This window comes from Hibiscus syriacus, unplaced genomic scaffold, assembly GCF_006381635.1.
Source record: "Hibiscus syriacus cultivar Baekdansim isolate YM2019G1 unplaced genomic scaffold, ASM638163v2 tig00111427_pilon, whole genome shotgun sequence".
Taxonomy (NCBI): domain Eukaryota; kingdom Viridiplantae; phylum Streptophyta; class Magnoliopsida; order Malvales; family Malvaceae; genus Hibiscus; species Hibiscus syriacus.
This window is the reverse complement of record NW_024063088.1, coordinates 6,019,904-6,036,331: the sequence shown is the minus strand read 5'-3', so window position 1 is coordinate 6,036,331 and position 16,428 is coordinate 6,019,904. Positions and strand designations below refer to the sequence as shown.

At 38.5% G+C, this 16,428-nt stretch overlaps 1 protein-coding gene across 1 annotated transcript; it reads left to right on the top strand.

The window, feature by feature from the left end:
* The first annotated feature begins 285 nt into the window (after positions 1 to 285).
* LOC120163179 (homeobox-leucine zipper protein HDG2-like) lies at positions 286 to 4,685 on the top strand. Its single transcript, XM_039173177.1, has 14 exons — positions 286 to 477; positions 762 to 790; positions 839 to 972; positions 1,495 to 1,718; positions 1,806 to 1,923; positions 2,070 to 2,258; positions 2,351 to 2,767; positions 2,866 to 2,967; positions 3,045 to 3,245; positions 3,316 to 3,490; positions 3,595 to 3,866; positions 3,943 to 4,038; positions 4,124 to 4,519; positions 4,640 to 4,685. The coding sequence occupies exons 3-13, from the start codon at positions 895 to 897 to the stop codon at positions 4,481 to 4,483; spliced, it is 2,232 nt and encodes a 743-aa protein (XP_039029108.1). The 5' UTR covers positions 286 to 477; positions 762 to 790; positions 839 to 894; the 3' UTR covers positions 4,484 to 4,519; positions 4,640 to 4,685.
* The last annotated feature ends 11,743 nt before the right edge of the window (positions 4,686 to 16,428 follow it).

Genomic DNA, 16,428 nt, shown 5'->3' with positions numbered 1-16,428 from the left:
AATAAATATTCAATCATCCTGTGCTAGAAAGATAGCAAAGGAGATGAAAAGTAGAAATTCATGAGGTTTTAGTAGCCGTCATTCGTTGCACCATCACAGAAAAAAGCTATGGGGATTGAATTGAATGCAAAAATTTAATCTTTTAAATACTCAAAAATTCTCTCTCTCTCTCTATCTCTATCTCTATCTCTATCTCTTTCGCAATAGCATTTACAGCGTCTCCTCCATTAAATGCAATGCACCCTCTCAGTATGCTTTGCAATAACTCTTCGGCTGCCCCAGTTTTCTTCATCTTCTCCCTCTTCTTTCATCATCCATCTCCTTCTTCTTCTTCAATCTTCCGCATCTTCTTCTTCTTTATATGTTACTTACTTTGTTTGTAGACCAAGAGCCTCTAAACCTACTTTAATATATACCATTAAAGCTCAGACCCTAAACCGCCTGCTTTACAGTTTTCGCTGAAACCTTTAGTTACAGGTAACCGAGGGCTCAAAACAGATCCCCTGGGACTTTTCTAGGGTTCTTCTTTATTAGGTCAAAAATTTATATGCAACCATGTTTTAGTAGAGAGTTTCAGTCTGTTTTGTAATTTTTCACTCTCAAATGATGCAGACATAGCCGAAAACGAAAAGGGAAGAAACCTGGTTTGGAGGCTGACAAAGAAGGCATAGTTGAATTCTCCTTGATCTTCGTTGGAACATTGGATATAATATTTTCTGAGAGATCTATTTTTCCCAGATTCTTTTAATATTCTTGTATAGCTTCTCTCTTGCTCGTACATTGGCACTTAAAGGAACCTTTCAGCTGCTAAAACAAAAACCAGAAACCAGATTCTTGTATTACATATATCGATATATGTGCAAAAATTGGTTAGAGCTATCGGGATTCTGAAACATGCCAGCCGGAGTAATGATTCCGGCAAGAAACATGCCGTCGATGATCACCGGAAACGGGAACGTTACTCTTGGTCAGGTTAGAACTCCATATTTCTCTCTGCAGTTTCAAATCTCTTGAGATTTTCTTCCCCGTTTTCTTTTTTCTTTTACCTTAACAGAAATGTGTATTTCCTTATATATTACCATTTCTTTCCATTACACTCTAAATAAAACTGTAAATCTCAATTATCCAAAAAAAAAAAAAAACTGTAAATCTCTTTCCTTCCCCCCCCCCCCTTATTGTTTGGTACTCGAGAAAATGTGTTATTTTAAAGCGAAATCGTTCTCGATATTTGAGAACCGTGTAAACCCTTTTCTTCCTTTTTTAAATACATAAATTTAGATCCCCTGATTCTTCTTCTTAAGTCAAATTACTGCCATAACATACGTTTGTCTCATATAACTCTAGTCTACTTATCATACACAAATCCGTACGCTTAAATTGACTTCGCTTTTATAGTTTTTCGAGTGGGGGCTTTTTGTTTTTGATTATGTATGTGTGTTAGATTGAAAAACCTTTAAGGTTTGGAATCTTAAAGATCTGTAGATAATGTTCCAGCAGCCTAACAACATGATGGAAGGTCAACTTCACCCTCTTGAGATGACCCAGAACACATCGGAAAGTGAACTTGCTCGAATGAGGGACGATGAATTCGGCAGTACGAACAGATCCAGCAGCGAAAATCACGAATTAGGTGGCTCCGGAGATGATCATGATCCTCGTCCCAACAAAAAGAAGCGCTACCATCGGCATACACAGCACCAGATCCAAGAAATGGAGGCGTAAGCTAAAAAACCCCTTTTTTATACAATAATATAAGCTAAAAAACTTCACTTTTTCTTTTGAAAATTTGTGTACTTCGTTTATAGTTTTTTCAAAGAGTGTCCTCACCCGGACGACAAGCAAAGGAAGGAGCTTGGGCGTGAGTTAGGGTTAGAACCATTGCAAGTGAAATTCTGGTTCCAAAACAAGCGCACCCAGATGAAGGTATATATGTAAAAAAACCATGACATTTGCCCTTAATTTAAGTTATTTGCTTGAAATTTGCCTATAGTTAAGGGTCTTAAACAGATCAATGGACTGTTATAAACTATGGGTTGCTTAGCTTTAAACGTCAATGTTTTCATCTGCAGACCCAGCATGAACGCCATGAGAACACACAGCTTCGGACTGAGAACGAAAAGCTAAGGTCTGACAACATGAGGTTTAGAGAAGCGTTGAGCACTGCATCGTGCCCAAATTGTGGAGGTCCAACTGCTGTAGGACAAATGTCATTCGATGAACATCAGCTCAGACTTGAGAATGCTCGATTAAGGGAAGAGGTATCCGGTTATTTTTTTTACAACTTTTAATAGTATTTGTTTATATAGTTTTCTAATGTTTTTATTTCTTCTTTTTTTTTCAAAACAATGAGATTGATCGTATATCAGCAATAGCTGCAAAGTATGTTGGCAAGGGGAACTTTCCTCTTCTTTCTTCTCCTGTGCCTCCTCGACCATTTGATTTCGGTGTGCAACCTATCTCCGAGGAGATGTATAGTGTTGGTGATCTGCTTAGGTCGATAAGTGCACCGTCTGAGGCCGATAAGCCGATGATTATCGAGCTTGCGGTGGCGGCTATGGAAGAACTAGTTAGAATGGCTCAAATGGATGAACCTTTATGGATTGCCAGTCTTGATGGCACAACCTGTATGCTAAATGAAGAAGAGTATATTACAACCTTTCCTAGTGGACTTGGGCCAAAACCTACTGGTTTCAAATGCGAAGCTTCAAGAGAAACTGCTGTTGTTATCATGAACCACATTAACCTAGTTGAGATTCTCATGGATTTGGTAAGCTTTCGTAATCACCATCAATTCATCGGTATATATATATATCCTGAAAGTAAGCAAGAAAAAAACTTAATTTTGGGATTTGTTTTGAAATTCAGCACCAGTGGTCAACTGTGTTTTCTGGGATAGTTTCGAAAGCTTCAACTTTGGATGTGCTCTCAACAGGAGTAGCAGGGAATTATAATGGAGCTCTTCAAGTGGTAATGTGGAACTTCATGTTTACGTTGATGAATTGTTAAATCACTTGCTATTAAATTTGTGTTATTTAAATTCTCAGATGACAGCTGAATTTCAAGTTCCTACACCTCTTGTACCCACTCGCGAGAGTTATTATGCTAGATACTGCAAACAGCTTGCAGAGGGAACTTGGGCTGTGGTTGACGTTTCCTTGGATACTATACGCCCTAGTCCCACTGTCAGATGCAGAAGAAGACCATCTGGTTGCCTGATTCTAGAAATGCCCAATGGCTACTCAAAGGTAACCCTATTTTTCGTGTGATTTATAGTGTTTTACTCTATCATTCTAGCCCCACCATTATGCAATGTAGGTTACTTGGGTTGAGCATGTAGAAGTGGATTATAGAGGCGTTCACAATCTGTACAAGCAGCTCGTAAGCTCCGGCCACGCTTTCGGAGCGAGACGCTGGGTGGCTACTTTAGATCGACAGTGCGAGAGGCTTGCTAGTGTTTTGGCTTCTAACATTCCCGCCGGTGATGTTGGGGGTATATAACATTAAAATACTTCTCTTTTAGCTTTATATATATTGGAATAAATACAAAGTTCTGATATTTAAACTTTAATTCATGTTTGGACGATGTTTAACTAGTCATAACAAATCAAGATGGAAGAAAGAGTATGCTGAAGCTAGCTGAGCGAATGGTAATTAGTTTCTGTGGTGGAGTGAGTGCGTCTACGGCTCACACGTGGACGACATTGTCGGGAACCGGGGACGATGATGTGAGGGTGATGACCCGAAAGAGTATTGATGATCCAGGTAGACCTCCAGGGATTGTTCTTAGTGCTGCAACTTCCTTTTGGCTTCCTGTTTCACCAAAGAGGGTATTTGATTTCCTCAGAGACGAGAATTCTCGTAATGAGGTATGTATTGATCATGATCCTTTTAAGTATTGCAAGTGTTTAATTGATCCTACAACTTGGTTTCTCCTAAACACAGTGGGATATTCTTTCTAACGGAGGGGCAGTCCAAGAAATGGCACACATTGCTAATGGTCAGGATCCAGGCAATTGTGTTTCGCTACTTCGAGTAAATGTAAGCACTGCATTTACGAATATTGTGATCGATCGAATTCCGATTTTAGTTTGGTTGTATGTAACATGAAAATAAATCTGTGTAGAGTGCAAATTCAAGCCAGAGCAACATGCTGATTTTGCAAGAGAGTTGCACTGATTCAACAGCCTCTTTTGTGATCTATGCTCCTGTTGACATTGCTGCAATGAACGTTGTCCTAAATGGAGGGGAACCGGACTATGTTGCTCTTCTTCCCTCCGGTTTTGCAATATTCCCCGACGGAACCGAAGGTGGCATCGCTGATGCCAGCGGGTCTGGTGGATCTCTTCTCACGGTTGCATTTCAGATTTTGGTGGACTCCGTGCCGACGGCGAAACTCTCTCTCGGATCCATCGCAACAGTTAACAACTTGATTGCATGCACCGTTGAGAGGATAAAGGCTTCTCTATCATGCGATAATGCATGAACTGCCACAGCTTAAAATTGCAGCCATCTTAGCTAGGTATAATACTGCAACCTTTGAAAAATTGCAGATTATTTCTACTAACAATACCTTTCCCTCTCAATTCATTTGGACATACTGATTTTCTAACATTACTAATACTGATTGTGTTTGATGCAGTGATTAACTTAAGGAGGAAGAAAGGGAAGGAAAATTCAATTAAAGAGCTATGGGGTAAAGTCAAGAACGCACCTTGCATGATCCTCTATGACATGTTGAACCTTCTGTTTGGGAGCCAAGAAACAGGCCTAGGAAAATTCATCAAGTTTCAAGAATTAGAGGTTCGGGAATTGACTTCCCCAGGAAAAAAATATGAACCAAAGTGAATGCAAAAACTTTATATATATAGTAAAAAAGGGAGGGGTGCTTAAATAAATGTTTAGGGTTTTAAAGTTCTGTACAAGTAATTGGACATTTGATTCACTTGTTTCCTCCTTTCCCTGCGATTGATTGTTTTTCTAATGGATGAAAGGCTCTAACAGCAACTATTTTTTTAAAGTTAACGTAGTATTCATTAATCGAAAATAGCGTCTGTTACAACGTCGAATATACAAAGAGGATAATCATAATCGTAATACGACGTTGACCCTCGGTAATAGAATCGAATAGCGCGAAGGCCTGTGGAAGAGAATCGAGCAGACGGTGAACCTCGGTAAGGGTGAAAAAAAAGCACCAATAGATTAGTGTACGGATCCTCCAATTGGCGAACCACATTCGAGACATCGCTCTTAATAACTAAACGTGGTAAGTTCAGTTCAATCCTCCAATTGAATACCATGCAATAAAGCTTGTGCTTCGACAATCCCAGCATCACGGGGTCAAAAGTGGTATAGCTCGTCTTGCAATCACCAAATCAGTACTGTTGTACTATAATCCCAACAGCCGAGTGTGATCTAGAATTAATTATATATGCTATAATAGGTTTAATATAAAAATAATTGTCTAAATTATATATTTTTTCTTATTTAAATACTTACCATTACAAACATTTTAACTGTTACATCCAATAAAAATACAAAGAAGAACGACCAGGGAATAGCCCACGCATTACAGAGCCGAGCATTTACAAATTCCAACCTATTAAATTTCCTACCCTTAAACCTAATATGAACCACCAGTTTAATAGATTACAAAATGACAACAACAACACGAGCACACCCCTGAAACTGTATATAATTTCTCTCTTCTTTAATACAATAGTTATGATCATTTCAAACAATTTTGAGAATAGTTAGAAGTAGAGACTTACCCTTGAAGTGAAGTAATGCTCAAGTGAGCTCCTCCTCCCAGTACATAGCTCTTCTATGCAGCCCACACAACCTCAACACACTCTCCCAAAGTTATCTCGTAAAAGTATAATTAAATAACAAATGATCTCTGATCTCTGTCTCACTGTCACGGACAATACATTTATCATCTACATTTAATCTCATCTTCAAGTTCCTATCCTTGATAGGCAATCTGTCCAAAATAACCATCCGCATAATGATGTCTATGCTTGGGAACATGACCAGTAAACAAAATAATTACAACAAAATAGGTTTGTAGCGGCTTTTTGAGAGCAAACACAACTAATTTTATACATATTGCGGCGTTTACAATGAATACGTCAAAAAATGCCGTAAAAGACTCGTATTGTAGTGGCGTTTTTGAAACAAATGCCGCAATAAACTTATATATAGTGGCCTTTTCATTTAATGCCGTAATTTCTCATAACATTTGTGGCGCTTTTAATTAAAAACGCCGCAACAGGATTCACGTGTAGTGACATTTGTTATCAAATGCAGCAATTGGTAACACATTAGTGGCGATTTTAATGGAAAACACCGCAAAGTTTCAATTTTTTATCTCCTAAAGCCCTACCCCAGCCGGTTTTTCATCTTCTATTTTTTCTGGTTGCCGTCGTTTACAGTTTACCCACAAAGCTACAGCAGGCTGCCACCGTTGAACGCGGTCGTAGCCTTCACCGCGCCAAACCTTCCTCGCCTCCAACACCAAATGGGACTCACTTTAGATAATGTTTTACTTTTAAGATTATACCCTGCATATGATTATCGCTTATCTCTGATCGCCTGTCCGTGCTCTGCCCCGTTTCCTTTTCAGCGGATTCAATTTAAATGCAAATGCTATAAATTTGTTCCCCGTTGATCTGCACGCCGATGTAAGTAATTGATTTTGTTTTTAAGTTTCATTAGCTAATTATGTGACTATGTGGAAGAGTTACCTTTATTCGAGAAAATAACCTCAGTAACCAAAAATCCCATATAATATACGATTTTAACCAACTTTTTCCGGATTTGCCAAAATGACCAACAAAATCGCAATGCGATCGCTAATTCGCAACGCAATCTCCATTATCGCAAATTCGCGTTGCATTTTCGCAATGCGATAGTTGAAAATCGCGTTGCGATGGTCTACAGTGTCGTTGCGATTTTCCCAATTCGCAATGCGAATAAGTAAATCGCAACGCGAATTGGGAAAATCGCAATGCGAATAAGTAAATCGCAACGCGAATTGGGAAAATCGCAATGCGATACTGACTATCGCAATGCGATAATACAAAATCGAAACGAGATACTTACTTTCGCAACGCGATACTGACTTTCGCAACGCGATACTGACTTTCGCAACGCGATTCTGACTTTCGCAACGCGATAATACATAATCGCAATGCGATTTTCAAAGCGCCATTAGTATCCTGGCCAAGTATTTTATTTTTAAATTCCAAACACGAATATTAATATATTGGAACACTGAACCGTCCACAGTATATCCCGTAATCGCAACTCATAACCTAAAACCTAAAATCACAACTCAGTCCCATCTCCATCTCTCACTCTCTCACCCATCTCCGACGAAATCCGTCCCCATCTCCGGTGAAATCCGTCTATCTCCATCTCTCAGAGCCACCCTCACAATCAGAAATGGAAAATCAACCAAATCAACCAACGAGGGTTAGTTTTTTTAATTATTTTCTTTTTGAAATTTTTGCATTATTATTAGGTTTTTCATATTGAAATTGATGATAAGTTTACTGGTAATTTCAATAATAGATTAACCATTTCACTTAGATTGCTTATTAAATCAACCAAAAATCGCAACGCGATTTTAGTTTCGCGTTGCGATTTTCTCGTTGCGATAGTCAAATTCGCGTTGCGATAGTCATTTTCGTGTTGCGATTTTCATTTTCAGAAACTATTCTTCTTCTGCAAATTGAAACTTGAATGAATTGCATTACTTCAACCAAAAAACAAAGACAAATACGAAATTCACAGTGTTGCAAATTTAAGTTTGAAGAATAAACTACTACTCTTTATGTTTATTATTGTTTTTGGTATATCTTCACAGTGTAGTTTTTGGTATATCTAATTTAGTATGTTTATTGTTTTTGTAGAACTTTTATTCGGCTCAATTGACCTTGAGAAATAAAGTCAGCCTGGCCAAAACAATTGCGTCGAAGCTTTCACCTGCACAAAGAAAAATGTTTGAGGATACATGCTTTGGGCCATGGCTGAAAGTACAACATCCCAGTGGAGATGCGATGTTGACACACCTGTTTCTTCAAACCATGACTAGTGATCTACCAGAGACTATACAACGTCGTGATGAAGAGATATGGTTTGATTTTCCACCGGCGTATACGTGTTTTGGGCGGGAGGAGTTTTGCTTAATCACCGGTCTACGCTTCGGACACGATGATGTAGGTCGGTACACTAGACACATTACCCGCCCATCATGGCTATCCCGGGTTTTTCCTGAGCTGGAGAGGCCGAGTCTACACGTAGAAGACCTGACAAGATTGTTGAATAATAAAGACGGTTTTACTCGGATGGATGACGTCGACGTTGTCCGAGTATGCCTTCTAATTCTTTTGCATGCCGGCTTTTTAGGCAGAGAGGCCAGATAACCTATTCCAAATGATCTAATCAAATTGGTAGAAGACCTAAATGCGTGGAACCTGTTTCCGTGGGGCTCGTATTTATAGAAAGCTACATGGAATAAGTTATCGTCTGCCTTGGATGATCGAAAAAGTTTGCATGGCGATGGTTCCAAATACACTTTGACAGGCTTTATTTGGGCCTTTAAGGTAAGAATTTTTATATGATGTTTCCAAAATTATAAGTAATTATTTAACAATTACTAATGTTTGTTATTATATTGTTTGTAGATTTGGATATTTGAGGCCTTTCCCGCCATGAAGACATATGCAATAAAAACTTCAAATGATATTCCCAGGGCTATTTCCTGGAAAAGGAAACGGACCTTGCAATGGGAAGATTTACTACGGTATACGACAATAAATAATGTAAGTTAACATAAATACTACCATATGTTTATAAACAAGTTATTAATAGTACACGTTTAACTTTGTTTGAGCTTTTATATTGTTAGGAGGCCAACACTCCTCTACAGAGGCTGACACCCACGGAAGCTGAGCTTGCCACTGATTGGTGGTAAGCTAGTAAGCGTTTTTTTGATGGAACGGTTGATGAGCAGCCTCCACTTCGGGAGCCATCACCTCGCCCAGAGCTATCACCTCACCCAGAGCCATCATCTAATCGACCCGGCTATACACCTCCACAACGACAGCCATCACCTATTCTGTCACATCATCGAGCCTCTTCTCCACCATCACCGCAAGATAGGCGACCGGCAAAGATGCCACGACGTTTATCTCCCTGTTCTCCACCTCAACGGGATGAGTTAGGGGAGTTACGTGATGAGGTCAATGCCTTGCGTGAGGAGGTCGGTACTTTACGCAAAGACGATGGTGCATGGCGTGTTGAGGTGTCTACATTACGCAGTGAGGTAGCCGCTCTACGTGAGATGGTAGCATCGTTGCAGAATGAGGTTCATACTCTACGCAACGAGGTAAGTTTAAGATTTTTCATACTCGTAATTCATTCGGTTGCTGCCAATACTGCTAAACTGTTTTTGTTAGTATTTGTTTTTGGTTTTGTTTTTGTTTTTTTGTTGAAGTAATGCAATCCATTCAAGTTTCAATTTGCAGAAGAAGAATAGTTTACTTTCGCAACACGAAAATGACTATCGCAACGCGGAAATGGCTATCGCAATGCGAAATGAAAATCGCAACGACAAAATTGCAATGCGAAATGAAATCGCAACGACAAAATCGCAACGCGAAATGAAAATCGCAATGCGATTTATGTTTCGCGTTGCGATTTTGTCGTTGCGATTTCATTTCGCGTTGCGATTTTCATTTCGCATTGCGATAGCCATTTCCGCGTTGCGATAGTCATTTTCGCGTTGCGATTTTAAGTTTCGTGTTGCGAAAGTAAACTATTCTTCTTCTGGAATGTTTATATATGTTGTCCTTTTAAATGTTTATATAAGTGCTTACTTCTGGAATGTTATCTGAGCATTTTGTGAACTATGATAGAATAATGACTTGGGTGAATACAATTCTAGTTTGAAACATATTTGTCTTTGTTTAATATCATGTCTGTTTATTTACTGATTTATGTATTAATTTTTTTTAGCGGCCCGATAAGGTGGATGCTTTACGTCGGGTTTTCCTTGCACGACGGAGTTCACGTATCAGACGGCGTGGACGTGCTATTACGTCTCCGTTCAGTCCAATGGTGCGAAGACTCCGCAAGAAGAAGCCCGACTCACCGGTCATCCCTCAAGAGTCCCCTCCAATCGTTCAAGAGGCCCCTATTCTCCCTCAAGATTCCCCCCCACCGTTCAAGAGGCCACTGTCATCGTTGAAGAGGTCCCTCCCACCATTCCAGAGCTCAATTCACATGGGGTAATATATCAAAGTATTGAGAAACCCCCATCGGTTCCGGACATGATGGATGAGAGTTGGCTCTCGTATGAGTTACCGGCTAGTACCCTTCTGGTATCTGAAGTGGAGAGGAGACAACTACCGGAAACAATTGTGGATAATACCCTTTGGGCTAAGACCGTAGTTGATTTTTATCTACATGAGCGGAGCCAAGGGTGTTACACTGACATCAGCAAACTCAACGATGAAATGTTTTTGTTGCTTGATCGGTCTTGGTGGGGTGTGCTATTAGGGGTTGAAGACAGTGGCTATTTGGATGGGGAGGTAAGTCTTATATTTGTCTTATATATGATTTTGATTAATTTGTTTAAAAATTAATGTAATTCACTAATATATGTATTTTTTGTAAAATAGCATATCGATGCGTGGGTGTCACGTCTACTAATAATAAGGAAGCTTAGGAAAAATAAATAAAAATCGCTATATACAATAATGCCAACGGCTTTTCACGCAGTTCACTTGAAGAATCAACGAGATGAATCATTTTTTGTTGGGCAATGGACAAGCTAAACTTTATCCTGCATGGTGGGAGGTCGATAAGGTTAGTGTTTATTTTTTAAATTTTTTAAAGGTGTTCATAAATAAGTGCGCAAATAAATGAATTATTACTTATGATTGCAGGTGTTTAACCCTGTTTTGGAACGTCGTCACTGGCTTCTCGTCCAACTTCAGCTCCCATCCCTGAAGATAATAGTGTATGACAGCATGATCAATTACATATCATTGTCTGATTTGAGAGATATTTTCAAGGGATGGAGCTCTCATTTGGCTAAATTCTTGGATGGGATTAAGTATTGGAGTCATTCTGGACACAAGAAGCCAAAGAAGTTCAATGTCACAGTTGTCAGAGACGAGACCGCACCACAGCAATCGCCGGGAGCCAGAGGGGATTGTGGTCCTCTCGTATGCCTTTGCTTGGCGCGTTTGATGACGGGAAGCACAGAGTTTTTACCTCCCACCGATAGAGATAGAGCTGCAGTAGGCTTGTGGTTTCGGCATTATATGGCTAGAGCAATATATTCGAGACGCTGCCTACCTGCATCCACGTTATGAAAGTGTCCATTGTTAATTGGTAAGTCAAATGCAAGTTTTGTTAACATATATACTCCTTTTGGTTTGAAAATGTTTGGTTAAGTACCTAGAATTCAATAATTTGTTGTTTGTAGGTTTTAGATGTGTAGGAAGTCTTGTTTGAGCAAATGTTTGGTTTCTGCAGGTTAATCCTTAAGTGAGCTGCGTGAAATGGATGTACGGGGTCACAAAGTTGTTGATTCATTGATTCAATAATTGATGAAGAAATAAGAATTATTATTATTTTTTGATTGTTTAATTGATTTGTAAAATATGATTTGTAAATGTTGATTTGTAAATGTTGATTTGTTTAATTGATGTGTACATAATTTGTGTTGAAATGTAATAGTTGATTTGTTGATTTTCAATCTGCTTTATGTTGAAGGCAAAACAGACTATCGCAACGCGAAATGGCTATCGCAACGAGAAAATCGCAATGCGAAATGAAAATCGCAACGAGAAAATCGCAATGCGGTTTTCATTTCGCATTGCGATTTTCTCGTTGCGATAGCCATTTTCACGTTGCGATAGTCAAATGAATGTCTAATAAGTGATAACAACTGAACAGATCATAGCAATGTTCAAACTCAAGTTACTAATACATGTCTAACTGAAAATGTTAAAAGTGCACACATAAAATACACATAATGCAAGTTTTGTTAACATATATACTCCTTTTGGTTTGAAAATGTTTGGTTAAGTACCTAGAATTCAATAATTGTTAAAAGTTTATGCATGTTAATCCTCGTTACCTTTTTCATTTCACATTGCGATTCTATCGTTGCGATTTGCATTTCGCATTGCGATGGTCAAATGATTGCCTTTCGCATCGAGATAATACAGAATCGCAATGCGAGTTTCAAAGTTCGCAACAGGTTTTAGTTTTGCAAGCCAAATTTTTTGTGTATATATCTACGCAGCAGCAACAACTCATAACCTAAATACCTAAATCGCAACTCATTCCATCTCCATCTATCACTCTCTCCGGCGACATCCGTTCCTATATCCAACGACATCCTTCCCCATCCGGCAACAGGTCTTAGTTTCGCATCTCGTTTGTTTAGTTACAACCATGAAATCATCTAATGTTGATCATGTTTGGATAGATTTGTGTTTTGGAGGGTCATGGGAGAATGTTCATGGTGTTTTACAATATATGCCTTTACCCATGAATCTTCAACTAAAACTGTCATTAAAGAAGTTAACTTATGAAACTCTAATGTTACGTGTTTCAAAGAAATTGAATTTAGGCTATCTTATCAGAGAAATGGTAAAGTTTATTTGTTAACCGACAATGAAGATGTTGAACGATTCATTGCTTACATTAATGTTTCAAGTGATGATGTTACATTGTATGTTGTTGACGGGTAGTAATCAACTAAGTGGGTCTCAAAACCCACAGCCTTTCTCTAATCCAAATCCAAATCAACTTTCAGCACCAAATTCCGGTTTTCGTATTGACCAATTAGACGATGATGAGCCAAGAGAAAAAATTGTGAGTACTAGTCAGTATTCGAAATTTGATCTTGGTCAATACCCGGACTTTGATATTGGTCAATACACGGATTTTGATGATGTTTCAGAAGAAGAAACAGACCCTGCGTGTAATGATTTTGATATTGGTCAATACCCGAATTTTGATGATGAAACACCCGTTGCCGAGGAAGATGTTGTTGATGATAATGAGGAGGAAGTTACGACTGTGAATGAACATGTTGAACATCCATTCTATAATTCATATAATCCTGAAGAAGAAAAAGAAGAAGAAAAAGTCCCCGAAGAAAAGAAAATGCCACGGGAGTATAACTGGAATATGCCAGAATTACTTCAGCTACCGGAAGAAGAGTTGTCAAAGAAAGCAGTTGATTGTTACACAAAAGTTATTCGTATCAAGAAAGATGATTGTTTTGATACAAAGGAAGACTTGAAGATAGTTTTGTATACGAAATGTGTGGAAGATGGCTATCAACTAAAAGTTAAAAAATCAAGCAAAGATCGTTTCGAAACAAGGTGTACGATTGACAAAAACTGTGCGTGGCGTATGATTGCAAAGAGGATAAAAGATTGCGCAATGTTTCAAGTTAGGACTTTTATTGATAAACATACATGTTCAAGAACCCAAGTTTTTCCTCACCATAGACAGGCAAACAAAAAGGTGTTGGGTGGTTTTCTGGCTGAGTTAATGTTTTTGAATGGCAGGGTATATCGGGGACATAAAATTATGACTGACATGAATGCTCGGTTCAAGATTAGTATATCATATTCTCAAGCTTGGAGAGCCAAATGTTATGCCTTGGAATTGTTGAGGGGGTCGCCAGAAGCATCGTTTGCCCAACTGTCGGCTTATTGTCACAATTTAAAGCTGAAAAATCATGGGTCGGTAACTCATATCAAAACAGATAGAGATGGACGCTTTGAGTTGTTGTTTATCGCCATTGGTGTTGCGGTTAGTAAATCAATATAATTATGTTGACTCATTTCTGTTAGTTACATGCATTTCACATTTAAATGATTATATTTCTTGTGTATATTATTTTGTAGATTCGTTCGTTTATTACTTGCATGCGTCCAGTTATTATAGTTGACGGAGCACATTTGAAAGGTCGATACCTTGGAGTAAACTTATTAGCAGTAGCCATGGATGCTAACAATGGGATATTGCCAATAGCTTACGGGGTTGGCAAATCTGAAACCTCTGATTCATGGACATGGTTTATGGGGCATCTTAGGGATTGCATAGGTCCTATTAGCAATCTGACAATCATATCCGATAGGGCAAACTCAATTGACAACGCTGTTAGAAGGTGTTTCCCAGATGCTTTTCATGGACTTTGTGGTGTTCATTTGTATAGAAATCTAAAATCAAGGTCTGCTGGTATAAAAAAGCACAAATGGACATACTGGAAGGCTGTAAAGGCTTATCGGGAAGTGGATTTCAATAAGCATATAAACTGTTTAAGACGTGTTTTGCCTCAGTGTGCTCAAACACTAGAAGATGTCGGGTTTGAAATATGGTCAAGAGTACATCAACTTGGAGCAAGATATGGTTTCATGACGTCTAATAGTGCAGAATCAATTAACGCTCTAAGTCGTCATTCCCGGAAATTACCCATTACTATGTTAATGGAGTTTTTTCGAGCCTCTATTCAACAGTGGTACTACAAGAAAAGAAACCATGCAGGTATTATTTCTTTGAATTCGTAACTTATCATATATTTTACTAAGTATTATTTATTTAAATTTACAGGAACATTGGAACATCGTGTTACACCATGGACTGAAAAAAAGATAACGAAACGTGTTGTGAAGTCAACGTCATGGAGAGTTGAACCATGTTCAAACACTTTGTTTGAAGTACTGGATAATAACTTAAATGGGCTTGTCGATCTAAATGCAAGGACGTGTAGTTGTATGAAATGGCAAACATCTGGTTATCCGTGTGGCCATGTTATAAAAGTTGCTCTTCATCTAAACCAAGATGATTCAAGCACATACGCTATGGATTGCTATACTACAGAAGTATATCGACAGACTTATGCCGAGATTGTCTACCCTATTTCACATCCTTCTGAGTGAGACATACCAGATGACTTACAAACAGTTTTGCCACCAGCCATGGACAGAAGGCTACCTGGCCGACCAAAAAGTCACGATCGTATATCGTCTAAGGGTGAAGAGAAGAAGAGATCGACATGTAGTCGGTGCAAGGAAAGTGGTCATACAAGGTTGACATGTGGATCACCAGTGCCATCACAATCATCTTTTCCTCTACCAAAATATGGATCATCATCAAAATCCAAAGCTCATATGGTGTCAAGAAAAAGGCAATCAAAATCGCAATCATCTTTAAAATCCCAATCACAACTGGCTTCACCTTTTGGGACTGTTAACTTAGGTGATTTTTAAATGCAAACGTTGTATTATGTAGATTTTATGTGTGAACTTTTAACATTTTCAGTTAGGCATGTATTAGTAACTTGAGTTTGAAAATTGCTATGATCTGTTCAGTTGTTATCACTTAATAGGCAATCATCTTAATGTCTATCGCAACGCGGAAATTATTATCGCAATGCGAAATGAAAATCGCAACGAGAGAATCGCAATGCGAAATGAAAATCGCAACGAGAGAATCGCAATGCGAAATGAAAATCGCAACGCTAATTTCGCAATGCGAAATGAAAATCGCAACGAGGGAATCGCAGTGCGAAATGAAAATCGCAACGCGAATTTAATTTCGCGTTGCGATTTTCATTTCGCGTTGCGATTCTCTTGTTGCGATTTTCATTTCCCATTGCGATAGTACTTTTTGCCTTCAACATAATGCAGATTGAAATCAACAAAATCAACTATTACATTTCAATCAATTAAACAAGCACAAATAAGAATTATGTTAACATCAATTAAACAAATCAACTTTTACAAATCACCTTTTACAAATCAATTAAACAATCAAAAAATAAGCAATAATTATTAGAGAAAATAACACTTCTACTATTGAATCAACTTTTGCAGCCATACATCATTTTCACGCAGCTCACTTCTGAGATTAACCTGCATAAACCAAACATTTGCTCAAACAACACTTTCTACACATCTAAAACCTACAAACAGCAAATTATTGAATTCTAGGTACTTAACCAGACATTTTCAAACCACAAGCCTATAAACATACCAATTGTTTATGGACATTTTTATAACGCGGATGCAGGTAGGCAGTGTCTCGTATATATCGATCTAGCCATATAATGTCGAAACCACAAGCCAACTGCAGCTCTATCTATATCGGTGGGAGGTAGATACTTTATACTTCCTGTGATCAAACGGTCCAACGCCAAGCATACGAGAGGACCACAATCCGCTCTGGGTCCTTTCGTTTGTTGTGGTGCGGTCTCGTCTCTGCTAACTGTAATATTGAGCTTCTTTGGCTTCTTGTTTCCAGAACGAGTCCAATAATTTATCGCATCCAAGAATTTAGCCAAATAAGAGCTCCATCCCTTAATAATATCTCTTAAATCAGCCAATGATA

Excerpts from the sequence above, each read along its gene's own strand:
- LOC120163179 (XM_039173177.1), top strand. The coding sequence starts at position 895 with ATGCCAGCCGGAGTAATGATTCCGGCAAGAAACATGCCGTCGATGATC. Across the intron at positions 973-1,494 it reads GGAACGTTACTCTTGGTCAG|CAGCCTAACAACATGATGGA; the intron begins GTTAGAACTCCA and ends ATAATGTTCCAG. Across the intron at positions 3,491-3,594 it reads TCCCGCCGGTGATGTTGGGG|TCATAACAAATCAAGATGGA; the intron begins GTATATAACATT and ends ATGTTTAACTAG.